Source organism: Enhydra lutris, unplaced genomic scaffold (assembly GCF_002288905.1).
Source record: "Enhydra lutris kenyoni isolate GAN:26980312 unplaced genomic scaffold, ASM228890v2 scaffoldscaffold4, whole genome shotgun sequence".
Classification (NCBI taxonomy): Eukaryota; Metazoa; Chordata; class Mammalia; order Carnivora; family Mustelidae; genus Enhydra; species Enhydra lutris.
In genome coordinates this window covers 22,828,654-22,854,566 of record NW_019154088.1, presented here as the reverse complement: position 1 = coordinate 22,854,566, position 25,913 = coordinate 22,828,654, and the positions used below count along the sequence as shown (strand labels likewise).

General features: G+C 46.3%; 1 protein-coding gene across 5 annotated transcripts; it reads left to right on the top strand.

Moving 5' to 3' along the window:
- Positions 1-893: 893 nt before the first annotated feature.
- LOC111162330 (chromosome unknown C14orf93 homolog) lies at positions 894-24,816 on the top strand. Of its 5 annotated transcripts, none has more exons than XM_022526708.1 (7): positions 894-923; positions 14,248-15,180; positions 17,694-18,014; positions 21,938-21,999; positions 22,215-22,318; positions 23,450-23,562; positions 23,834-24,816. In XM_022526708.1, exons 2-7 carry the CDS (start codon positions 14,581-14,583, stop codon positions 24,251-24,253), a joined length of 1,620 nt encoding a protein of 539 aa, XP_022382416.1. In that variant the 5' UTR covers positions 894-923; positions 14,248-14,580; the 3' UTR covers positions 24,254-24,816. The 5 variants fall into 5 exon arrangements, with proteins under 5 accessions (XP_022382416.1, XP_022382408.1, XP_022382401.1 ...); XM_022526700.1 differs by having other exon boundaries at positions 902-923; positions 14,130-15,180; XM_022526693.1 differs by having other exon boundaries at positions 911-923; positions 13,917-15,180.
- Positions 24,817-25,913: the final 1,097 nt, after the last annotated feature.

Here is a 25,913-nt window from a genome sequence, read left to right as displayed (position 1 = left end):
ACCCGAGAAAGCCTGAAGTTGATGCAGACAGGAGAGAAGGAAGTAGTCTGCGCTGACTGAAATAGCTGAAGAATGGATAAAAACTGACTAGTCAGAGAAGAGGAAACAGGCATTATTCCACGCAGACTGGAGCACTTGACCAAAGGAATAATTCGGGGTTGAAAAGGTGAGGGCAGTGGGAACCAAGAAGGAACAAGGGTGTGGGGCCAGAGTGCGGGCGGTTTAATGTTCAAGTACAGGCCACAAGGTCCTCATGCAAGAGGTAAAGGGGAGCCATTTTAGGTTCCTGGGAATGCTATTTTAGCCAGGTGAGAAAAACTGGAGACTCAGGCTGAGCAAAAGCAACGCCAAAGTCTATTTTGTCTTCACCTTGCTTGAAATGTTCGTTCCGTTAAAGGGGGGAGTGTCAAGCAACAGACACGACCCAGGGACGTTCTACCTGGAAATCGTGAGCTCAGGCCGACGCACCAAGCCCTTGATGCCTAATTCCAGTCTGGAATTTTACTGACTAGCTAGCTAACCAAGTTTAGCAAATTGTCAGAAGGAGCTTGCTCACTGAACTGTTATTCGTATTGATGCCGGGGTGGGGTGGGGGGGTCTCTTTTCACTGAGAAAGGACGATGGGAAAGGGTGAGGAGGGAGAGAAAGTGAAAGGAAAGCGACAGAGGTGGGGAAGGGGATAGATAGGAACCCACGGCGAGGGTCCAGCCGGGTGGGCGTCGGGGTCGGGGGTCGCGGGGCCCTCAGGGGCCCCCTGGGGACCGGGCCTCGGGCGCGGCGCGTGTGCTCGCGGGCGGGGCGCCCCGCGGCCGCCGGCGGCCAATCCGGGAGGGCGTCCGGGGAGGGGCGGGGCTTGCCGGCTCCGGCGCCGCGAGTCCTCCTTTTTGCACACACACGAATACAAAGAGCCATACGACCTTCGGGTATCCTTTTTCCATTTTTTTCCCCTCCTTAATCTTGTGTGTGTGTTCAAAATTTTTAAAAATAGAGATCTGTGGCAGTGCTGGGGTGCGGAAACTGTTGCTAAGGGGAATTTGCGCTTTCCCCCGTTTCTTTTTCTGTCTCTCTTCCTCTTTTCTTTTTTCCTGGTCAAGGTTTTAAATATACCAAGAAGTTGAGAAGCAGGATGGCCGTGTACAACTATTTCCAGTCAAATTTATAGAGTTTTTTTCTTTTTGTTATCACAGTTTAAGAACTGGTAAATTTTTGTGGTCGAGGTATTTAAAAAATTTAGCTGCTTGGGAAGTATAGATTTTTTTTTTTCCTTTTTTTTTTTTTTTTTTTTAAGGCGGGGTGAAGGGATAATGTATATTTCTGCCACGGGCAACGTCAAGGGCAACGTTGAAAGAAGCGGAGAATTGAGACTCCCTCACAAAGCTGTTTGCGTGCGTTTTACACACCCTCCCCCAGAACCAAAACCAAGTGGCTTGAATGTGGCAATTGTCCAAGGCCAATAGGTTAAAAATGTTTGGATATTATAATTGAGACACTCACCTCCCAGGGGAGGTGGGCAAAGCCCTTCTTAAAAATGTGTCTTACATTTTCATGAAGACAGTGTGTGTGTGTGTGTGTGTGTGTGTGTGTGTGTGTTTGTGTGTTTTGAAGCAAATGATTTTATAAAGATTTGTCTTGGGGTTTTGTGCTTTGTGTATATGTACAGTATGTGTATATGTGCCATATCAGATTTTGTTTTCGAAAGAGATTACCTTTGATTTTATGTGTGCAAAGTAGCCCTTATTAGGCTGTGATTTTTTTTTTCCTGTTGTATTCCCACATGTGATCCAAACAGGATTTCGTGTGCAAATTAGAGCTTAGAAAATCCTATGCTCCGCATACTTAGGCACTTTCATTTTATGTGCATTTACTGTATTTTTCTACTCCTCTTTTAAAGTACCAGATTAGTGAATAATTAAATAATTCCCAGGGAGTATATAGCCCATGTGGCAAATGAGGGTAGGCAATTTATTGAATCTGTGGTTCGAAGCCTTCTTTAGTGACTGTTTTGCCTTAAGTGGTTTTGCTTTTTATTGTCTCACGTTCTTAAATGTACAGCTGTGTATATTTTGGCCTTTATGTGTGGTTTGGTTGGTGTGTTCAGAAGGGAAGTTCCCTCTTGGCTTTTTGACAAAATGGTCGTTTATAGGTTGGGATTTGTTTGAAAAGCTCCACAGCTGGCGAAGTGTCAGGAAAATAATCCAGTCAAATCCAAATCTCAAAAACCATTCATGGTGGTTGTGGTGGGAGAGGGGCAAAGAGGAGGCAAAGGCAAATAATACATAGGAGGGGGATAAGAAATGCATTGTGGTTATCGTGTTGAATTTTTGGATTGAGTAGCCTTCTCCCCAGGTCTAAGAGTCACAGAGAAAAGGGTAAGAAGAGGAGGACAGAACACGCTTAGAGCAAAGCTTCCGGTTACATGAGCCTTCGTCTCACGAGCCTTCGTCTTACTTCATTCTGTTACTAAGCCACTGTCTCCTATGAGGAGTCATAGGGAAAATATATTTAAATCTGTATTCACAGATTGGAGTGAAAGCATAGGAAGTATATGGGATGATGAGGGAGAAACTGGAATGTCACCAGTGAAGCAGCAATCAGGATATTAAAAAGGATCTACTGTAGAGTTCAAATTTAATTACAACAAAGCTTCTGTAGGAGGATGGAAATACATTTCCATTCCTCAGCCAGAGCCCTACTCAGTTTCAGGTAGTATTTAGGGCGCCTAAACAACAGCTTTAGAATTACTTGTCCAGGTCTTGAAATTCATTATAATGAAAGTGGCCCTCTGTGGGCTCTCTGGGCTTCTCACTTGTACTGGGTGTTATTTTTATTTCCTAACAATGCAAGCCAGATCAGTACTTAATAAATACTGTCTCAAATGTGGATCATTCCACAAGTTTAGACCTGCATGCAAATCTCTGAAATCTAGTCAGATTCCAATGACTCTGTGGTGGCAGCAGTGCTGGGAATTTTTAATGGAGTTTTGTTCTCATTCTTTTCCACATCACTGCAGGTCATCACTTTTTAGCTTCCCGGGAGAGAGAGCTTGTCCCAGAGAGGTACACAACCCAAGCTTCTGACTTGCTATTTGATTTTTACTAGGAACCTAGGCTCATGCCCAGTGTCCTTGCGTTGAGTCCCACGAACATATCGTTGGCTTGGCCTTCCTACCAAAGCACAGCTAAACTCGGTTGACTTTGGGAATCCCGGGGCTCCTAGAGATGAAAACTTTGAACTAAGGGGAACTTCCACTTTTGCTAGTGGTATCTGAAAGATCCGTAACCAAGGCCGACAGGAATTAAAATCCTTCCACCACCAAATGTTTGAGGCCTGTTAGTGGCACTGAATTTATAATCGTGTACACGCAGCTTTCTAAGCAGCGACGAACAAACCCAAGTAAACAAAACAAAACAAGCCAAAGATGGCGCCTCATGGCCTTGAAAAAGCTTCGCAGTCGTGTCCCTCCCTGAAGTGGCCCCTCCCTTCCCTGGCTCGTTGAGTGATTGTGGATTGCAGCCAATAACCTTCCCCGGCCCTGCTTCCCCAGTCGTCCAGTCACCAATCACCGGGAGCCAGAGGACAGGCGGGGCGGTGCCTCCCCGCGAGCGCGCGCTGGCGGGGTACACGGGCCGGCGCCGCAGTCTTCCTCAGCCGGGCTGCGCGTTCGTGTAGGCGCCGCTGAGTCAGCTGGAGCGGCGGCGCGGGGCACACGCGGTGGAACACCGGTGACGGAACACCTGTAGGGCTGCCAGAGCCGGGTCGCAGCGGGAAGTTCCCGGTGGCTCTCCGCCCAAGTCCACAGAGCTTTTGCGGCCACGAGTCTACCCACGGTGACCCGGCAAGATCCTCGATCGGGACACGGGGCTGTTTGCTCCTACACCCCTTTCCCCGGAACCCCCAGGCCCCTACTGCGGTGAGGCTCAGGGGCGAGTCGCCCTCACCTGTGCGGCTTGACCCGAGGGCAGTGCTCGAGCTCTGTTCTCCCAGTGTCGGAAATGGTTCTGCTGTCCCTGGTGCCCACCTGTCATCTCTGACTAATATTTAATTAGCTAACATTTACCGAGGGCTCGCAGGGTGCATGATGTGGCTTTAGGAGCTAGCTTTTCATTTTTCAGTTGATCCAGAAGTGCAGGACTTGTCCTTTTTGTCAGGCACATTTCTACGGAAATCTTAAACCGAGAATTTTCATCTTAGCCAGTTGCATTTTTAACACATGTAAATAAAAGACTGCGGCGCTAGGCTAAAAACTCTTAAACCACTCTACAAGTATACTTGGAATCTTCGGATTAGTGGAAGCCTTTTCTTAGAATCTTATTCTCCCCTTAGGTCTACATCTCTCTGTCTTTTTTAACCCCTGAAAATTAGGTCCTAGACTTTCTCTGCAAAGCAGTAGATGGGTCGATCTTTCGAAATGTAGTAAAGTAGTATTTTCCGGTATTTGCTTTCCTGCTCTGGTGTGATGAAAGGGCTCTTTTTTGATAGGAACAGGTGAGCCGTATTGCACCTCCAAGTGGAGGAGCAGGGCTGACCACCGTTGGAGCTTTAAGTGGCCATTTTCCTTTTATTTCTTAAAATGAAAATTACGGTATGAATTGCTGTGCTTTCAGTAATCACATTTTTTTTAAAAGATTTTATTTATTTATTTGACAGAGATCACAAGTAGACAGAGAGGCAGGCAGAGAGAGAGAGGGAAGCGGGCTCCCTGCTGAGCAGAGAGCCTGATGCGGGACTCGATCCCAGGACTCTGAGATCATGACCTGAGCGGAAGGCAGCGGCTTAACCCACTGAGCCACCCAGGCGCCCCTCAGTAATCACATTTAAGGAAGTCCACGGCTAGCCTGACCCTGAATGAGTCAAGGGCCCATTACAAAGACATACATCATCAGAGTGATACCATATCATACACATCTATTAAAGAGTGAGGAAACTTTTATTTTTCATAGTTTGGAGGTGAACTCAGTCATGCAGAAAATTCAAACTCAGAATGGGTTGAAAGCAAGCAAGGGAGCTGCCAAGAGGATGATATATTTAGTTCTAACACAAATACATGTGACTGGGGAGGAAAGGGGTAGTTAAGATTATGGACAGTCTCACCCTGAACTGTCTAAAGAAGATGACTTTTCTTTCTTTTTTATCTAAATATTTATGAAGAAAATACCAAAATTATTGGAAAGTACATTTTCTGGGCCCCTTTCACATGTGTTAAAATTAGACCAACACTGAATGAACCCCAAACATGTATTTTATGCAAACTTAAGTTTGGCAGCTGCCATCACTTTGTGTTGGCAACTCATCAAAAGAGTAAAGATCTTTTTCTTAAAACTCAATTCTAGAAGTTGATAGCATTTTGCAAAAGACTTGTATATTATTCTGTGGTGGTCAACCTTAGTTTATTCCTTTTCTTTTTTCCTTTCTGGAATGAAAATATGAATTCTTAGCTTGCAAATAAATTAGCAATCTGAATTGCAAAAGTTGACCGTATTAAAATGTTTGAGAATGATGGTTTAGACACTGCCCACATAATTTACTATAGTTAACCATTGGTTTGCCAAACAGTGCATGAATGGCTTCATGTGTTATTGAATTAAAGTTATACATCTTGAGAAGTAAAATAAAGATATCAGAATAAAGTTTATGTACCTTAATAATATTGACAGTGTTAAATGGGCTCTAGAACCATAAGCCAGTGCTGGAAAAAAGCAAGAATAATTAATTATGTTAGTTTGGAAGCATTAGGAAAGGATTTAACAGGTTTGTAACAACAGATAATGCTGTACTGTTTATAGTAAAGTTCTGTTATCAATTTGGATTATTCATACTGAGGAAAATCTGCCTCTAAGTAAAAAGAGAGTCTTAATACTGTATCTCTTTGTCTTCCTCTCTCCACCTCAATGAATCTTTGCTCTGTATTCATTTTTCTTTGTAGTTTTAGGGAAAAGTTACTGTTCCTTCCTTCTCACATCGGGAGGATCCTTCCTAAAAGAAAACTTTAATTCTTTTCTAATATCTTCATCTTTTACTTTCTCACAGCGGCCTTCTTTTAAGTCTTGTCCTTCTTTTCATTTCATTTTATTTTTTAAAGTTTTTATTTATTTATTTGACAGACAGAGGTCACAAGGAGGCAGAGAGGCAGGCAGAGAGAGAGGAAGGGAAGCAGGCTTCCTGCTGAGCAGAGAGCCCAGTGCGGGGCTCAATCCCAGGACCCTGAGATCATGACCTGAGCTGAAGGCAGAGGATTAACCCACTGAGCCACCTAGGCGCCCCCATTTTATTTTATTTTTAAAAGATTTTATTTATTTATTTGACAGAGATAGAGAGAGATCACATGTAGACAGAGAGGCAGGCAGAGAGAATGGGGGGGTGGGGAGCAGGCTCCCTGCTGAGCAGAGTGCAGTGCTGGGCTCAATCCCAGGATTCTGAGATCTAAGCTGAAGGCAGAGAGGCTTAACCCACTGAGCCACCCAGGCGCCCCATTTTATTTATTTTTCTTTTCTTTCTTTTTTTTTTTTTTTTTTAAAGTAGGCTGCACACCCAACCTGGGGCTTGAATTCACGACCCTGAGTTCAAGAGTCATATGCTGTACTGACTGAGGCAGCCAGGTACCATTGGTAGTTCTATTTTTAATTTATTGAGGAACCTCCATACTGTTTTTCCAGAGTGGCTGCACCAATTTGCATTCCTAACAACAGTGCACAGAGTTCCTTTTTCTCCACATCCTTGCCAACACTTGTTGTTTCTTGTGTTTTTTATAGCCATTCTGAGGGGTGTGAGATGATAGCTTATTGTGGTTTTGATTTGCATTTCCCTGATGAGTGATGTTGAGCATCTTTCCATGTGTCTTTTGGCTATCCGTCTGACTGTCTTCTTTGGAGAAATGTCTCTTCACGTCTTCTGCCCATATTTAAATTGGATTATTTGGGTTTTTTGTGTTGAGTTATATAACTTCTTTAATTTTGGATACCTTTATTGGATATGTCATGTGCAAATATCTTCTGTCATTCAGTAGGTTGTCTGAGTTTTGTTGACTGTTTCCTTTGCTGTGCAGAAGTTTTTTGTTTTTGTTTTTGTTTTTAAAGATTTTATTTATTTATTTGACAGAGAGAGATCACAAGCAGGCAGAGAGAGAGGGGAGGAAGCAGGCTCCCTGCTGAGAAGAGAGCCCGATGCGGGGCTCGATCCCAGGACCCTGAGATCATGACCTGAGCCGAAGGCAGCGGCTTAACCCACTGAGCCAGCCAGGCGCCCCAGAAGTTTTTTGTTTTGTTGTAGTCCCAGTAAGTTTGTTATTGTTTGTTTTTTTGGGGGGAGGGAGGCAAGGGGAAAGAGAATTTTTTTTTAAAAAGATTTTATTTATTTATTTGACAGAGAGACAGAGAGAGAGCATGAGAGGGGAGAAGGTCAGAGGGAGAAGCAGACTCCTTGCTGAGCAGGGAGCCGGATGTGGGACTCTATCCAGGGACTCTGGGATCATGACCTGAGCTGAAGGCAGTTGCTTAACCAACTGAGCCACCCAGGTGCCCTGAAAGAGAGAATTTTAAGCAGGGTCTACACCCAGTGCAAAGCCTGACCTGGGGTTCTGTCTCACCACCCTGAGATCATGGCTTGAGCCGAGCCACTTAACCTACCGAGCCACTCAGGCACTCCCCAAGAGTTAATTTTTGCTTTTGTTTCCCTTTCCTCAGGAGATATATCTAGAAAAACGTTGCTGTGGTTAATGGCACAGAAATCATTGAATTTTTTCTTTCTGTTTTGTAAATATAGTGAAGTTCTAGAGCCTCTTCTGACTTCCTTGTTATTTCCTTCCTTTCATAACTAAACTCTAGAAAACTTGACTTCATGTCTTGTTTGCATTTTCTCTCCATCAATTCTTCTTTCACCTACTGCTTTGTATTACTTTCACTGAAAAATTACCTCTCTGGTCATGACCAATGACCATCACAGACAAATAAAATATATCTCCTTAATTTTCATCTTCTTTAGTCATTCTGCTGCACCTGTCACAGTTGATTAGATCCACATTCTTGAAATTCTTTCTACTTTGGCTTTCATAACACTCTTTTTCTCCCACCTCACTGACCATTCTTCTCTTTTAATGAAGCCTCTTGCACAGATTGGCTTTAAGCGCTGTCTTTGGCCTTTACATTTCACACTTTATCCTTACTCTGTGGAGAATGCATTCACTCTCAGGTTCAACTACCACCCTCCAGCTAAAGATTCTAAATCTGCATTCCAGCTGTGACCTTCCTCTTGGTTTTTTTGTTTTGTTTTGGTTTGTTTTCGGTCCTAGTCATTTGCTATCTGGACATCCATTTAAAGATGTTGCTATCAGTTTGAAATTTAACTTGTCAAGTAAATACACATCTGATGAACCCAATGAACCCAAACATAGACTTGCAAGACATGGTCTGTATGAGAAGAAAAAGACCTCAAGAAAACAGCGAAAAGAACGCAAGAACAGAATGAAGAAAGTCATTTGAATGAAGTCAATGAAGAAAAAGGTCTTTTTCTTCTCATACAGACCATGTCTTGCAAGTCTATGTTTGGGTGCCTCGCTAGCTCAGTTGGTAGAACATGTGACTCTTGATCTTGGGGTGGTGAGTTTGAGTACCAAGTTGGGCGTAGAGCTCATTAAAAAAATAATAAATACATACATACATATATACACACACATCTTTTCTAACATGATGGTGCCTCCTCTCAATGTCTTCATTTCCTTTTTTTTTTTTTTTTTAAGGTTTATGTAAGAGAGAGAGTATGTGCGCATGTGCGCACATCAGCGGGTGGGGGGGTGGGAGGCAGCAAGAGAGGAGAGAATCTCAGGCAAGATTCTCTGAGCACAGAACCTGATGTGGGGGTGATCCCACAACCCAGAAGATCATGACCTGAGCCAAAATCGAGAGTGGGATGCCCAACCAGTTGAGCCACCTCAACATTCTCATTTCTGTCATTCTGTTAATGGTACCATTTGCTGACCCTCAGGTTGATCTTGAAGTTGTCTTTGCCAGTATTTCTGTGCCCATATTTATTAAATAAAAAAATAGTATCAGGTTTTCCATCAGAATGTTGAACCTTCATATCCACAACCCTCATTCTCAATTCACTTCCGGATTAAGGAGTCTCCTAATACTATCTAACCCTTCCACTTTGGGTGTCTAAGACAGGGGTCAGCAAATTACCATCCATAGGCTAAGTCTGGTCTGCCATCTGTTTTTGTACGGCCCATGACCTAAGAATGGCTTTTATATTTTTTAATGTAAGTGTTAAATATAATATCTTATGACATTTCTATGTTTATAAATAGATTTTATTGGAACACAGTCATTGTTTATATATTGTCATGCTTATGTATTGTCCATGGCTGCATTGTGCCACAATGGCAGAGTTGAGTAGTTATGACAGCAACCACATGACTTGCAAAGCCAAAATTACTCTGTCTGGTCCTTATAGGAAATAGTTTGCTCACCCCTACTCTAGGAGTTTCCTTAACATGGCTTTCAGAGTCCTGTGTCAGCTTTCCATACCTTTGCTCTGACCTCGCACACGTACTGCGTAAATTCCTATAATGTTTGTTTTTCCTCTCATCTCTCATGTCTTCCCACCCTACCAGTTCCTTTTATACATTGCCCAAGGCTTGGTTGGAGGTTCTTCTTCTGTAAGACCCCTTTCTCATATGATTTCGTTTTGTTGATCTCTCCATTATTTTGAACTATCTCCTCAAGAATTTTTGTCTGCACTCATATTTTTAGGCACTTGTGTATATTCTGTTTTGTTTCTTAGACATTCCATTCTCACATATGCTGTAAGCTTTTTGCATGTAGGGACTTTGTCTTCATTTGAGTATTTGGTGGTGGCAATCCATTTTGGTGACTCATCCTTCAGCATGGCCTTGCATAGAGAATTTTTAGAAACTTTTTTTTTCAACTTGTTTTTCTGTAATAGGGATGTATGTAGCTAATGAAATGTGTGTGTTTTGTTTTTAATCCAACTTATCCAGCATTTAGATTGTTATCTGGTTAGGAAATATTATAATGTGAAATATTCCTTTATTACCTGCTGGCTCTCCTTTCTTTGCTTGTCCTTTCATTTCAGTGTCTTAGAGCTTAAGTAAATACAGGAGCCAGGAAAATTAAGTCAGCAGGAATGTCCACAGAAACCGAGTAAGGGTTATTTGAATACCCGTTGTGCTATAGTGCACTGTACTGAGTTTATATAGACCGGTTAATAAAAAAACAAACAAACAAACAAACAAAAAACCACCAATTATTGCTCTGAATGTGACATTCTAAAATAGACATAGTTAGGGGCACCTGAGTGGCTCAGTCAGTTAAGCATCTGACTCTTGATTTTAGCTTAGGTCATGATCTCAGAGTTGCAAGATTGAGCCCCACATCAGGCTCTGTGCTGGGCATGGAGCCTGCTTAAGATTCTCTCTCTCTCGGGGCGCCTGGGTGGCTCAGAGGGTTAAAGCCTCTGCCTTCGGCTCAGGTCATGATCCCAGGGTCCTGGGATCGAGCCCCACATCGGGCTCTCTGCTCAGCAGGGAGCCTGCTTCCCTTCCTCTCTCTGCCTGCCTCTCTGCCTGCCTGTGATCTCTGTCTGTCAAATAAATAAATAAAATCTTTAAAAAAAAAAAAAAGATTCTCTCTCTCTCTTTATGCCCCTCACCCCAAATAATAATAATGAAAAATAAATAAATAAAATGATCATAGGTTTTTTTCTTTTTTAGATTTTATTTATTTATTTGAGAGAGAGAGCACAAGTTGGGGAGAAGGGCAAAGAGAGAGAGAGAAGCAGACTCCTTGCTGAGCAGGGAACCTCACACAGGGTTCGATCGCAAGACCCCGAGAGTGTGATCTGAGCCAAAGGCAGACGCTTAACTGACTGAGCCACCCAGATGACCCAGACATAGTTAGGTTAATATACAAAATAGAAAAGCAGAAAGAATTGAGGAACAAAATTACAGAGACAGTAGAATTATAATTTGGGATGGGGGAGGGGCAAAGGGAGAGGAAGGGAGTGATTCTTTTTTTTTTTTTTTTTTTTTAAAGATTTTATTTATTTATTTGTCAGAGAGAGAGAGAGAGAGGGAGAGAGAGCAGGCACAGGCAGACAGAATGGCAGGCAGAGGCAGAGGGAGAAGCAGGCTCCCTGACGAGCAAGGAGCCCGATGTGGGACTCGATCCCAGGACGCTGGGATCATGACCTGAGCCGAAGGCAGCTGCTTAACCAACTGAGCCACCCAGGCGTCCCAGGAAGGGAGTGATTCTTAAAAGCAGGCTCCATACCCAGCCCAGAGCCCAATGTGGGGCTCAATCTCTCAACCCTGAGATCATGACCTGAACTGAAATCAAGAGTCGGACACTTAACCGACTGAGCCATTTAGGCACCCCGAATCATGATTTTTTTTATGTCAACACAAATATGAAAATATATCATTAAAAGCTAGCAAAGTTGTATATTATCCCCAGTCTAAAGCCGGTTCTTGAGACTAAGCAAATTGCAAATACTTTGTTTTCTCAATTACCTCTCTAATGTATACCATAGAAGCTTTTATATGCATACATGCATCTTTGTAGACTTGAATTTATTGTTGCTTAGAAATTTGTTATTAAATTTAGGGGGGAAAATCCCTCAAGTTCCATTTCAAGGCACAGCAATTTTTTCAAGATTAGGAAATCAGGATGGAGCTCCAGGATGGAACACAAAATATTTCGGGAATAATCATCCTACCATCCAGTTGCTATTTGCGGGGCACTGACTGCGTGCCAGCACTCTGTAGGTGCCTTACCTACATTACATATGTGTAGTCGTCACCAAAACACTCCCAAGTCGGCAGAGAGGAGAGCACTGGGGCTCAGAAGAGGGAATCATTTTTCCAAGTTCACACAGCTGTTAAGTAGTGGAGCAGGATGAGAAATACATATCTTTTTCTCTTTTTCTTTTCCTTTTTTCTTTTTTTTTTTTTAATATTTTTTTCTAAAGATTTTATTTATTTATTTGACAGAGAGAAATCACAAGTAAGCAGAGAGGCAGGCAGAGAGAGAGGAGGAAGCAGGCTCCCTGCTGAGCAGAAAGCCCGATGTGGGGCTCGAACCCAGGACCTGGGATCATGACCTGAGCCGAAGGCAGCGGCCTAACCCACTGAGCCACCCAGGCGCCCCTCTTTTTTTTTTTTTTAACACTTCCAGTTCAGTGCTGTTTTGGAATGATGACCTGGGAATGACCATTCAAGGGGGAGGGAAGAGCTTGAGGCAGGCACAGCACTGGCAGGGGTTAAGGCCCTTGCAAGAAAGAGTAAGTGTTTGGGGCAAGAATGTAGCTGTTGTCATTTTAGTACCAGAAGGGGTGCCCACCCAGTGTGCCAACCTGATGCATCTTAGTATCTGATTTTACAAATACTGAACCCAACTGGCAACCATTTGTATCTTATCTTCTACATAACTGTCTTTTTCTCACAACAGCCATGTTTCAGGTGAAACTCCTTGCATGATGTTGGTTAAAAACCCTGCAAGAGGGGCGCCTGGGTGGCTCAGTGGGTTAAGCCTTTGCCTTCGGCTCGGGTCATGATCTCAGGGTCCTGGGATCGAGCCCCGCATGGGGCTCTCCGCTCAGCAGGGAGCCTGCTTCCCCCCTCTCTCTCTGCCTGCCTCTCTGCCTACTTGTGATCTCTCTCTCTCTCTGTCAAATAAATAAATAAAATATTAAAAAAAAAAAAACAAAACTCTGCAAGAACAGCGAAGGCCCTTATTTAGGAAGGGAAAGGATTTATAAATGCTTCATCCATAAACTGACACCGGACTCGTTTACTGCCTTCCTCTAACCTTTAGTTTCAGGTTAAGCTTGCCTTCCAGTGACTCTAATGACAGAGAAGCTGCAAATGGATATGAGTGAAGTTCTTACATGTCAAAACCTGGCACAGAAACATTTTTGTTTGTTTTTTATGTATAAAAGGTGGAAAGAGCAAATCAAAGGCTATTCTTTAATAGCCAAATGTAATTAAAATGCATGGTCAGATTTACATTTTAGTACCTTAGAGGCATTGATATCACCTGTTTCTGAAATGAGATTGCTGATTCAAAAAAAGAAACCCAAATCTCAATATATAGAAAATTCTCTTACCCGCCTCTTCTTTTTTTTTAATTCTGATGTTATGATATCATTTATAGGGTAAGATGGAAATGTATCTCTTGTGGAAACTGTAAACATACTTAAGATTCTATCACTTAGGGAGCTTCAGACAGAAGGATTTTCTTTCCCCTATAATCAAGTATTTAGCAAAGACAACATGAAGCTCCTTGGACTGTGCTCAGTCGTACAATCCAACCCTCCCATACCTTTTTTCTTTTTCTCCTAGAGTAGTTTAGTTGCTTACCTACAGTGATTCAAAAGTGAGACACTTTGGTTTATCATCAATATTCTGGTTTCATCTTTGATGGGGCTGGTTATGTGGGGACTGAGCTATTTCGACATGCCTTTTGAGCTTTGTCCCTCCGTCAAGGAGCTTGAGAAGTGGAGATGAGGGACCTCAGAGGTGATTTCTCCGACCTACCAGCTTAGGATTCAGAACAGCTAGATTTCTTTTCAGAGGCTGGAGGCCCAGATGCACAACCGTGAGAGCCAGGGGGCTGGGTGGCCCGTGGTCACTGCAGCTTGATTCTCCGATCCAGCTTTTCCCTTCCTTTCCCTGCCCCATCCCCAAAGCGCCAGTGATAGAATCGTTGAGGTTGGTGACGTGTTGAGGGCTGTCGGCATATTCCTTACTTAGAAGTCTTACTCTGAATGCATGTGTAAGAAAATTATAGAGAGGGTAGAATCGTGATTCTCTATGTCAACAAAAAGTGGTTATCAGTTAAAAAAATAAGCACTAGATTGAAAGTGGCAATAACTGGATTCTGCCGTCTCCCTTGACCTTGAAAAAGATCTATAACTCGTCTGCATGTTTCTTCGGTGGACCTGGGGTAATATGTGTTTCCTAGAGCTTCTGTGTGGTTGAGATAACCTGCGGGAAGTGTTTTGAACTCCTAAAGGAATGATGTCAAGGAGACAAAAGGCAATGACTGTTATTACCACAAAGACAGGGAGGAGGTAAAGACAGATCTGCATTTTCTTCCTTAATCTTCTCGTCTTTCCAGATGCTTGTGGGTCCTTTTGAGTCCCCTACCCCTCTGTCCCTCAGGTTGGAGTGGTGGTGGGGTTCCATGCTTGGGTGCAGGAAGAATACCTTCTACCCCTTGACACTGTATTCGTCAGGAAGGCCTGTGTAGGCACCACCCTTTGGGTCAGCATTGAGTGGGACCCCCACCGCGCTGTGCTGGGAGAGCACGGGATCTGCAGATAGAAGAAGGCATCTCTCTGCAAGCTGAGGACAGGCAGCCATGGAAGGTGTACTCCTTCCTGGCTTGCCTACTCCTCCTTCACCCAGCCCACCGCCTGGTACCCAGGCTCCTCTGGTCACCTGCCATGACACAGGAAAGTGAATCCAAAGAGGCTGGTGCTTCCTACCTGCCTCGAGTGGGGCCGGCTGGGAACACCTTTCTGAGCAGCCCAGCAGTGTGAGCATACTTGTTCACGCTGCCATCAGCCATGTCCTTCAGTGCCACCATCCTCTTCTCCCCTCCCGGTGGCAGCGAGGCCAGATGCTGCTGCTGTGCTTGCAAGAGCGAGACTAGCGCGAGCAGCTCAGGGTCCCAAGGCGGGAACCCTCCCGCCAGCACCCCCATCACGGTGACTGGACACGGTCTGGCCGTTCAGAGTTCCGAGCAGCTCCTGCACATTATCTACCAGCGGGTGGAGAAGGCCGTGGGCCTGGCCGAGGCCGCTCTGGGGCTCGCGAGGGCCAACAACGAATTGCTGAAACGTCTCCAGGAGGAGGTGGGTGAGCTGAGGCAAGGGAAAGCCTCTGCCCCAGACGAGGATGCGGACAGCCGGGCGCACGGCTCCCCGCCCGAGGAGCCGGGGCCTCTCAAGGAGAGCCCCGGGGAGGCGTGCAAGGCGGCGGCCGCGGCGGAAGAGGAGTGTGACAGCGTGGGCAGCGGCATGCAAGTGGTGATCGAGGAGCTGTGGCAGGTGGGAGCCGCCTCGGCCGTGGGGCCCGGGCCCTTGGGCTTCCCGGCCGCGCAGAGAGACGCGCGGCTCCCGGGGTGCCCCCTGGCGGCCGGCGACGCGGCCCCGCTGCTCAATCCCGTGAGTAGGGCCGCAGAGCGGGACGCGCGTGTCGTGGGGTGGCTCCCGAGGGTTTCTCCGGGCCTGTCCCTCTTCCTTCTGCCTCCCTCTGGCTTCTGTCCAGCCTTCAGCCTCGCTTTTGGGGGTTACTTGTGCGCAAACAGGACAGCCCCGGTCGTCCCTTGCCGGCGGGCATATGCAGCCCTCGTGTGCCTGGCTCCCCACCGCAGCCCATATGGCAGGAGCTCGACTCCGGTGTGCGGGGCGCTGGCCGTGCCCTCCCCTGCCTCTCAGGAGCTCTGCGTGCCACCCTCTCCTCCACAGCTGGCTCCGCTGCTCCAGGGGCTCTGCCTCTCCTGGCGAGGAGGCCTGCCGCGCACAGACGTCTCATTCATATTTTATCACGGGCCCTCCGCTTGCCAAGAGGAATTCAGTACAGAGAGATGGGAATGGAGGGGGCGGGCAGGCAGAGGTGGAGAGAGAGGGAGGGGGACGGGGGAGGGACGGAGAGGGAGGAGAGAGGGAGAGGACAAAGGGAACGGAAGGACAGGTGTAGGGAGGGAAGGAGGCAGGTGGAGAGGAAGGGTTGAGGAAGGAGGGAAAGTGAAGAGAGCACAGAGGAAAGGCGAATCTAAATGGGAAGAGAATTGAGGCGGGCAAGAGAACGTGGGGGAAGGTGGGAAAGAGGTGGAGGGAAAGGGAAAACGTGAGGATGAGAAGTGGACAGCTGGGAGTTCCTGGGAAGAGAGAGACGTCGTTGTCGGGAGAACAAGGGGAGCAAGCGGGCATATTTTGTGAGCAGGAAAAGACACAGAAGTACACTGTGATATTTCAGTTTCTTTACTGCTCAGGGCCATCTGAGCAGGAAAACCCTGGCTGAGTGGAGTAAAAACTGCAGAGCGTGGCACATGGAAGTACGAAAAGGAGATGGAGCAACTAGGGAGATCACAGAGATGGGAAAGTAACAGATGTGTCACCACTTGAGAGACAGTGGGAGGTCTGTCAGCTCTCCTCCCCCATGGTCCCTCCCCCCACGTCCTCTCTTTCCTCCTCCCTCATGCACAACAAGGTCCAGACACCCAGGAAAGAGAGAAGGAGCAGAGCACACAGGGGAGATGGAAGGGAGGAAACTCCCAGCCCATCTGCTAGATCTGAGAAATGAATGTAGAAGCCCCTGTCCCCCTCCAGTGTCATGCTGTGGCTGGTCACTGCTCCCTGAAGGCCTAGCCATGTGGTGGGTGACGGCCACTGCCGCTTGCCCCATTCAGGCCAGCCAGGACTCTGGAGGGGGGAGCTGCAGGGAGGTGGGAGGAGGCAGGGGGCACTAGGTACCAGGCTAGGCGATGCCCTGAGCTTTGGTTCTGTCAGGCAGAGAAGGCTTCCAAGCCGACAGGATGGAATTAGATTTCACAGCGCAGAAAGCAGCTCACAGGTCTATAAATCTCAGCCTCCTCCCCCGCTTCTTTCTGTCCCCCCCCCCCCCCCCCCCCCGCTTTCACTGTTTTGTTTTCTTGGCTGCAGAAATCCCCCCTCCTTTCTTCCCTGTCTCTCCTTCCTCCCTCCTTCCTTTCCCTGCCCTGTATGTCCTTGAGTGAGGGCACAGGCAGCAAGTAGATGTCAGGACAATGACAGTCGGTGTGGCCAGGGCAGGATCAAGGTGGGAGCACAGACAGGTCCTGTGAAGGGAATGGGTGGGGGGGACAGTTGGTGCCAGCCTCTCTAGAAATTTATGACTTTTTTTTTTTTTAAGATTTTATTTATTTACCTGACAGAGATCACAACTAAGCAGAGAGGCAGGCAGAGAGAGGAGAAAGCAGGCTCCCTGCTGGGCAGAGAGCCCAGTGTGTGTGTGTGTGGGGGGGGGCTCAATCCCAGGATCCTGAGATCATGACCTGAGCTGAAGGCAGAGGCTTAACCCACTGAGCCACCCAGGTACCCCATTTTATTTATTTTTTCTTTTCTTTCTTTCTTTCTTTCTTTTTTTTTTTTTAAGTAGGCTGCACACCCAACCTGGGGCTTGAATTCACAACCCTGAAGGCAGAGGTTTAACCCACTGAGCCACCCAGGTGCCCCGAAATTTCTGACTTTATATCTCTCTTCTTTGCTCCCATTTTTCTCCTGTTTCTCCTGTTTGTGTTATCATTTTCTTTTCTTGTTCTTTCTCTTGCTTGGTGTTCCTTTCTTATCACTTCCTCCCCCAGTCCTTTTAGACAAAATATTTGCCTGGCTATGATTCTTACACCCAAGAGCAAATCATAGATGATTCCTCACAAATAGAGCATCAGAAACAAGCTTTGTCCTTGTAATCAGTCCTGTGGGTAACGATTCAACTCGAGAGGCCATGTATTTCTAAGAAATATTTTCCGACACTCCCGTAGGAGTCCCCGAGAAACAAGCTGTTGACCATTAAAGACTGTGCTGGATTCCCCCTGCTTTCTGCTCTCTCTGTTCACTGCCCTTGGCCAAAGGATGATGGTTGACTGAGTTCCCCTAAGCCTGGATGGCTAATGGGCTATTCTTTTTTATGTTCTTAGCTGGTGGATGATTATGTGGCCTCTGAGGGTGCAGTACAGCGGGTGCTGGTCCCTGCTTATGCCAAGCAGCTCTCACCAGCCACACAACTGGCTATCCAGCGGGCAACCTCAGAGACAGGGCCAGAAAATGGAAGCAAGCTGCCACCACCCGGCCCCGAGGACATGCTCAGTGCTGCTGCTGCGCTGGAAGGTGCCTTGGAAGAGTCAGGCCCTGGGGGAACAGGGGAGCTGAGACACTCTCTAGGGTTTACTGCTTCCCCATGCAGGACCAGAGGGAGTGGGCAGAAGAACTCCAGGCGCAAGCGGGATCTGGTACTCTCTGTGAGTGAGCTCAATTCTATACATTTTTCTTCAGTCTGGAGAGAGAAATGAAGAATGAAGTGTGGGTTGATTTTAAACGTCCCATATTGAATGAATGGTGTCCTGGATCCTACTGGAGGGGGAGGGAAAACAAGGAGACAGGCTGGTCCGTGGCCCTAAGGATGGGCAGGCCCCCTGCTAATCAGGGAACTTTAAAAAAAAATTTATTTATTTGACAGACAGAGATCACAAGTAGGCAGAGAGACAGGCGGGGGTGGGGGGGTGGGCAGGGGTAAGCAGGCTCCCTGCTGAGCAGGGAGCCATATGTGGGGTTCAATCCCAGGACCCTGGGATCATGACCTGAGCTGAAGGCAGAGGCTTTAACCCACTGAATCACCCAGGCGCCCCATTGGGGAACTTTTTAAAGGCTTTTCCAAATAGTTTGAAATATTCTGTTTAAAGAGAAGGGTTTTCTATCACTTCTCCTCCCCATGAACTAATAGTCCTGATGGGAAGATCTTTAAGGGATTGAGCAGACTGACCACTGAAGGGTAGCACGGGAAACAGCCTACAGATAACTGGTGTTCAGGGTAAGCAGCAAGGGACCCCTTGGCAGAATGGCCAAGGAATGCTGAGGTGGCCACAGCCCAAGGGCGCAGAGGGCCCCTCATCTCTCAGCTCGGTTAAAAAGGTTTGGTGAGTCTAGGGATTCCAAGAGCTCTTGGCAGGGAATGTACTGGGCTGAACCAGTTGAGCCTAAAACTTGGGAGTGGCTTGGAGCCTCGGGAGCACCCCTAAACATCCTTCAGTGCACAGGGCAGCCACCCACAATAATTCGACCTAAAACGTCCGTCGTGCCAGGGTCAAGAAACCCTACTCTAGGGTGACCATAGTCCCTTGGATCGCCTCTGCATCCCCAGACATCTTTCTGATAACTGTGGGGGTGTTCTTTAGCTAGATCCTGTTCATATGGACTGTAAGGCATTTCCCTTCTCTGGCTCATGGCTGATAGAGTCATTGGAGAGTTCTGAATAGGAGGGGAGTTCACCATTCACACCCACTGGAAATCTCAGCACAGTGTAGCCCTGTTCTCTTGTCACAATATTAATAAAGGTTGAAGCCCACCCAGTACTGTGCTTACCGACTTCATCTTAACTGAAGATTCTTCTTTCATTACTTCTTGCTTCTTTTTCCCTTGTCTAAGGGCTCCTGACTCTTACCCTTCCTTTCCTCTGGTTTGTTTTTACATTAAGGGCTTCTTTTCTTCCCTGGGAAGGAAGACACCATTCATAATCAGAATCAGCTGGTTTCTAACCTTCATTTTAAATTTTGGTTATGTTCAGGGATAGCTCACTTATCAAAAACAGGGAATGGGTTTAGTTTTTCTGTCAGAAACTTCTGGCCCAAGAGGGCAACTCTTGCTGCCAGTGACAGAAATGGAGGCATATACCTAGAAATGCATTGCAAGGGATTTCCCAAAACTTCATAGTGTTTAAATCATGAATAAATGCATAATAATTACAATTTGCTTAAAAATGGGTCTTTTGACCACTCCCAGTTCTTCTTCCTACCTCCTCCAGGGAGAGGTCTGGGGTTGAGGCCTGGCTGCTGCCTGCCTTTTGGAGAGCCCGGTGGAACTAAGGACCTTACAGGAGGACAATGTGCTCACCCCTCCTGCTCTGTTACAGATGCTTGAAAGGGCTCTGGAGGACCAGTCAGGGGATTTTGCTGCCCATCCCAGAGGAAGGTTTCAAATGTACTTGTGCCAGACTGGTTTCGAGGGAGAGGGTTAGCTGCAGGCCTTCAGTCTTCCAGCTTTTAGCTCTGGGAAGGAATCAAAGAGGCATCCCTCCAGTCTGCTTGGGTCGCTGGGGATTGCTGCTAGGGATCCAAAAGGACCAAATGGGAACCACAGACTTCTTGGAATGCGGCAGATCCCAGCCGCCCCTTGGGGAAATATATTTATTTTTAGCTCGCTCAGGAGGTAGGTGAGCCAGCAGCCTTCACAGTCTTAACACTTATTATTGTCTTAGAGTATTTTCCCTTTCCACTTCAAGCCTGGTTTGATTTTTATCAGCTGATCTCTTCCAATCCACTTGAGTTGGAAGCTGGGCACCTCCTCTCCCTTTCTTTTTTTTCCTCCCTCCCTCCCTCCCTTCCTTCTTCCTCCTTCCTTTTCTTCTTCTTCTCCTTCTTCCTCCTCCTCCTCTTCTTCTTCTCCTCCTCCTCCTCCTCCTCCTTCTCCTTCTCCTTCTTCTTCCTGCAACACTTTCAGATTCTTTCTGAAGCATTCACCTATATTTTGTGATTCCTTAGGTTGGGACTCTGAAGAGGTAAAATAACCATATCAAATATGAAGCTAATTTAATAACAGTCCTTTTTATAGAGTAGAGGCCCTAACCATAAACACTTGATGGTACTTTCCTAAATGGATATGGTCAGTCAGTCCTAGAGGCAGAAGGGTAAACTGGGAACTCCTTAGCTGCAGCTGATGTCCTGATATGAGTCCATCGGTTTGGGACTGGCAATTTCCACTGACCGAGGGAGCTTGGGATGAAAATACCACCAGAAACACTGGAACTAAATTTAACTGGAAGAAATGTAAAGTCCTGCATCAAAGTTTAAAAAAAAAAATGGTTGCAGAATGGCATAGATAGTAATCCATGTGAAAAAATGGACTCGAGTTGACTGTAAGCTCACTAGGAATGAAAACTGTGACCTTAGGAATAGGGGTGGCATTGCTAAGAAAGGTAATGCCATCTTGGGTTTCATTCCTAGAAGTGTAGTGTGCCACTCAGTGAAGTAATGCTCCCTTTGGCCTGGTCTCCACTGACGCATTAGATTCCGTTCCCACTGCCACGTTGTCCGGGGACACTGGCAAGCCAGAGAGCCTGATGGTTTTGAGAGGCGTCTGTCTGGAAACTGTGTCATGAGGAATGGCTGAAGAGCTTGGGGCCATTTAGCCCGGATAGAAGACCTGGGGAGTACATGAGAGTCTTCAAAGATTTTAGGTGCTGTTAGGGGCAAAACTGGCCAGATTTCGGAGTCTGAGACAAAACTTTTTAACAATCAGGGATGTTCAATAGTAAAATAAGCTGACTTGAAAGAATAGTGAGAACCCATTCTTAAAGGTATGCAAGCAAAGCTGAAAGTAAGCCTGTAGAATGATGTGAGGTTGGGAGTTGGGTGATAGTGTCTCCAAGATCCTTTGCATTTCACATTTCTGTTACTTTAGGTTTGTGTTTTTTAGACCATGGTGTGTGTACCCTTGAGATTTGTGGTAATGTGCAAAGGAATATACTTACGGCATTTTCCTGGGTCCTCAATTTTATGAGACATTAGAATTTCTTAGACATTCAGAAGACATTTTTAAAATTTTTGTTTTATTTAAGTTCAATGAATTAACATATAGTGTAGTGTTGTTTTCAGAGGTAGAGTTCAGTGATTCATCAGTTGCATATAGCATCCGGTGCTCATTACAAGAAGACATTTTTAGATTAAAATAAATACAGATACATTGTAAAGAAAACTTGAAAGTTTGCAAGAATAGGGGCCCTCAAGGAATGTCCAGGTGCAGTAATCCTGGTGTATATTTGCTCTCTCCTGGTTATTAGGAAGGATTATGTTTGTGGAAATGTCTGAGACCTTTTCCCCTAGTGGATTATATTCCCCAGAAAAGAAGTGAGACCAGGGATGATCCTGGAGTCCTCGTACAAATTAAATGAAAAGGACCACAAAAGGGAGGACGTCTGAAATACTGACTTGAATAGGCTCTCTGGCTAAGAAGAGGCACCAGCAATGGTGCCCAGCCTATGGGAAGGATTCAGGCAGAGAACCCCATAGGGGTTCAACCCCATAGGGATGATGCCCAGGGAACAGAGGAGGGTTTCATCATATCCACTCCCAGCTTGAATCTGTATTTGTTTTTTTTTTTTTTCCCCTAGAAATTGGTCCACAATGTGCATAACCACATCACCAATGACAAGAGATTCAATGGGTCTGAAAGGTATGATCCTCTTGAGGGAAAAGAATCACAGGGTACTCTGCCTCTTCCCCTGGAGGGCAGTAGAGGGTTACTCCAATGTAACAGTGAGGCTGAGGTTGCCCCCTGCATCCTGTCCTTGGCCATGGGGGAGTTTATCTCAAAGTTAATTTGTGCCAGGAATCTCTGTCTGGCTTTTAAAATGCTGACTGCCTCGTTCATGATCTTCTTTGTGGCAGCATCAAGTCCTCTTGGAATATTTCAGTAGTGAAGTTCCTTCTGGAAAAGCTCAAGCAGGAGCTGGTGACCAGTCCCCACAATTACACTGATAAGGAACTGAAAGGTGAGAAAAATTGAATTAACCCCCATCCTTTTTCCACTCACTGTTCTTGGTCAGAGAAGAGTTGTAATGGAGGTGATTTAAGCGATTTTGAAAATAGTGGACTTAAAACATTTTTTTTGGCTATTCTCACATCTTTACAGGATTGTTTCTCTTTCTTTCTTTCTTTGAGAGAAAGGGAGAGATTGAATGGGATGGGGGAGAGGGAGAAAATCCCAAACAGACTCATCGCTGAGCACAGAGCCCCAACACGGCTTGATCCCAGACACTGAGAGCACAACCTGAGCCAAAACCAAGTTGGAAGGTCAGCAGACCTTCCAAGCTGCCCAAGTGCCCCTTTTTCTTTCTTTCTTTTTAAAAAATATTTATTTATTTTAATAATTAAATATTTAATTTAAATATTTAATTATTTATTTACTTATTTAAATATTTATTGGGGAAAGAGAGAGAGAGTGCAAGTAAGGGCAAGAGCAGAGAGACACTCCCCACTGAACATAGAGCTGACTCGGGGCTCCATCTCAAGACCCTGAGATCATGACCTAAGCCCAAATTACTCAACCGACTGAGCCACCTAGGCACCCCAGGATTGTTTCTAATTGCCTTTTTATTCCTCTATCCCACTTGAAATGAAAATAGGAGAAGGAAAGGACTAACACCAGCAGGCATGATATTTCCACAGGGCCTGAATCTAGGGTGTTACAGAAAGGAAGTCAGAATCCAGGCCTGCCCTTTTGTCCCTAAATATTACATCCTGGGTTTTCTACTTTCCTTACTCTTCTCTTATTTGCCCATAGCTAACCCTGCAGCATTAAGAAAGCTTCTGCTGAAAAACTGCTGGTAATCCACTACCGGAAGAGTAGAATAGGGATGGGTTTGATTGATCAAGCCCAGGTCGGGGGAGGAAGCTACAGAGCTTGGACTTGTTGAGTGCCTGTGGGAGATATGGGGGGAGTCAGTGCTGGACAGGGAGGTGAACAGAGACAGCCAAACCAAAGAGGAGTAAATAGATGCTGATGAGTCTGTGAGAAAACCCACCATCCAGAGTGATTCTCACCTTCCCAGCCAGTAGTGTTAGGGCAGAAAAAAAGGGCTGAGGACCTGCTCTCTGCCCCCTCCCATTTCCCTCCTCACCAGGAGCCTGTGTAGCCTACTTCCTTACTAAGAGGCGTGAGTACCGCAACTCCCTGAACCCCTTTAAAGGCCTGAAGGAAAAAGAGGAGAAGAAGCTTCGAAGTCGCAGATACCGGGTAGGTTTCTAGGCCTTCTTTTCAAGATACTAAACACTAAACCCTACTAAGCTGCAGTGGGACGGGCCAAAGGACATGGCATCTGAGGATAGGGTTGAGAGCCAGGAATGTTGGCAGAAAGAGGAGGTGGGGGGGCAGTTCTAAGATGACTTGGGGGCTAGGTTCTCTCAGACACAGATTTTATATGGCCTTCTTCCTATGAGAACCCTCTTCCCAAATCTAATCCACAGTTTGTTTCTCTTCCTGTCTCTACCCTGGGCTCCTTCCTTAGCTTTTTGCCAACCGATCCAGCATCATGAGGCATTTTGGACCTGAGGACCAACGCCTATGGAAGGATGTGACAGAGGAGCTGATGTCAGATGAAGAGGACAGTCTTAATGAGCCAGGTGTCTGGGTGGCCCGGCCTCCCCGGTTCCGGGCCCAGCGCCTCACGGAGCTCTGCTACCACCTGGATGCCAATTCTAAGCATGGCACTAAAGCCAACCGTGTGTATGGGCCTCCCTCAGACCGATTACCTTCTGCTGAGGCCCAGCTCCTTCCACCAGAACTTTATAATCCTCATTTCCAAGAAGAGGAAGAAGAGGGAGGTGATGAGAATGGACCTGTCTCCCCATCTTTCGACCAACCCCACAAAACCTGCTGTCCTGACTTGAACTCATTCATTGAAATCAAGGTGGAAAAGGATGAATGAAATCTATAACCAAGAATAACTCTGGATTCTGCCATTCCCCATGTCCCAGGAATGGGACTTCCCAGAATAACAAGATGTCCTCTGCAGTCTGTCTCTCTTCTCACCACAGTCCCCAATGGAAGTGAAGCTGGCAGCTGTAGTGGGATAAAAAGACTTACCTAGAAGGGGGACCTCCCTGCTCCCTGTGAACGGCAAGCCAGAAATTCTTATTTCTAAGCACACACAGTGCCTCGGGGTGCCTGGGCTGAGAAAAGGAGGAGGATGAGTCTAAGAAACATGAGGCCTTCTTGACATATGCCCCATCTCGGAGTTTTTTTGTTTTTTTGTTTTTTTCTGGTTTCACTGAAATCTCGGGGAAGCTACCCTGGTTGCACATTCTGCTTCCCCCTGACTGCTTGTCTGGCTCTGCGGTGGCTGCAGCCTTGGACCAGGCCGGGGTCCTACTGCCCCCTGGTGGGCAGTTCCGTCATGGGCTGGAGTCTTCTGAGCACCACTCCATTCCTATTTGGGAATTGGGAGACTAATATAATAGCTGCTGTTTATTGAATTATGTAAGGCAGATTTTATTATTCCCATCTTCCACATGAAGAAATTAAAGCCTAAAGAGTTCCATGTCCCACTGGCAGCTGCTGTCCCCCTGTGGGACCCAGCGGTATAGGGGGCTTTGTAGGTATTTTCTTAGTCGTGTCAGCCAAGCTGTATTTCAAGGAAGGGGTGAGTGTGTGTGTGTGTGCGCGCGCACATGCATGAACGTGTGCACACACTCGCTGATGCACACACACACACACACACACACACACACTTGCATACAAACTTAGTGCCTGATGAATGGAATGTGAAGTAAAAATGGCTTTCTGTTCAGTCAGTCATACAACAAATACTGATTACTTCCTAGGTGTCAGGTACTGTGTTAGGTGTTGTGGGTACCCTGTGGAGCAGGTCAGATGCTGATTAGAGGTTTCATTATCTAATCAGGGAGCCAGGCAGTTAAGTATACAGTGAAATGAACTGCGATAAGGGTGATGATGGGGGAGTGTAAGGGGCAGAAGCAGCAGACAGCAGGGCTGGCTGACCTATTCTGGGGGTCTGGAAAGGCTTCTCAGAGAGTGGCACTTAGACTGGCACCTGAAAGATGGTGAGGCGTGAACCAGAGGGTAAGGGTAGGCCGGGAGTCTTCCAAACAAGGGAATAGCAAGGACAAAAGTCCAGAGGCAAGAGAGAGCACAGAGGAGTTGCCATCGTCCTGCAGAACAGTTTGAGGAGGAGCTGGTGCATAGAGAAGCTGGAGAGACACAGAGACCTCGTCAGGTATCTTAAAGAATATAGACTTTAGTTCGAAGGCAGTGAGAAATCATTCAAGGGTGGCTGGCAGGGAAATGAGATGATCAGTTTTGTGTTTGAGAATAATCCCTTGTCCTTGGTAGGAGATGGATGGCAGGGAGAAACCCAGGCCTGGGTGTGGGGCTGCTGGGGGGTATTCTGCAGTGGCTCAGGAAAGGAGACGGCTGGTCAGAAAGTGATGGTGAGAGGACAGAATTGGAAGTTATTTAAGAAGCTGAACTGAGAGGATTTGGTGACTGACAGGCTTGGTGATGAGAGTTGGTTGGACCTGAGATGGAGGGAGGAGGACAGAAGGTTGGTGTTCCTGTTTCGGGCTTAA

Excerpts from the sequence above, each read along its gene's own strand:
- LOC111162330 (XM_022526708.1), top strand. The coding sequence starts at position 14,581 with ATGTCCTTCAGTGCCACCATCCTCTTCTCCCCTCCCGGTGGCAGCGAG. Across the intron at positions 18,015-21,937 it reads AGCGGGATCTGGTACTCTCT|AAATTGGTCCACAATGTGCA; the intron begins GTGAGTGAGCTC and ends TTTTTCCCCTAG. Across the intron at positions 22,319-23,449 it reads CACTGATAAGGAACTGAAAG|GAGCCTGTGTAGCCTACTTC; the intron begins GTGAGAAAAATT and ends CCTCCTCACCAG.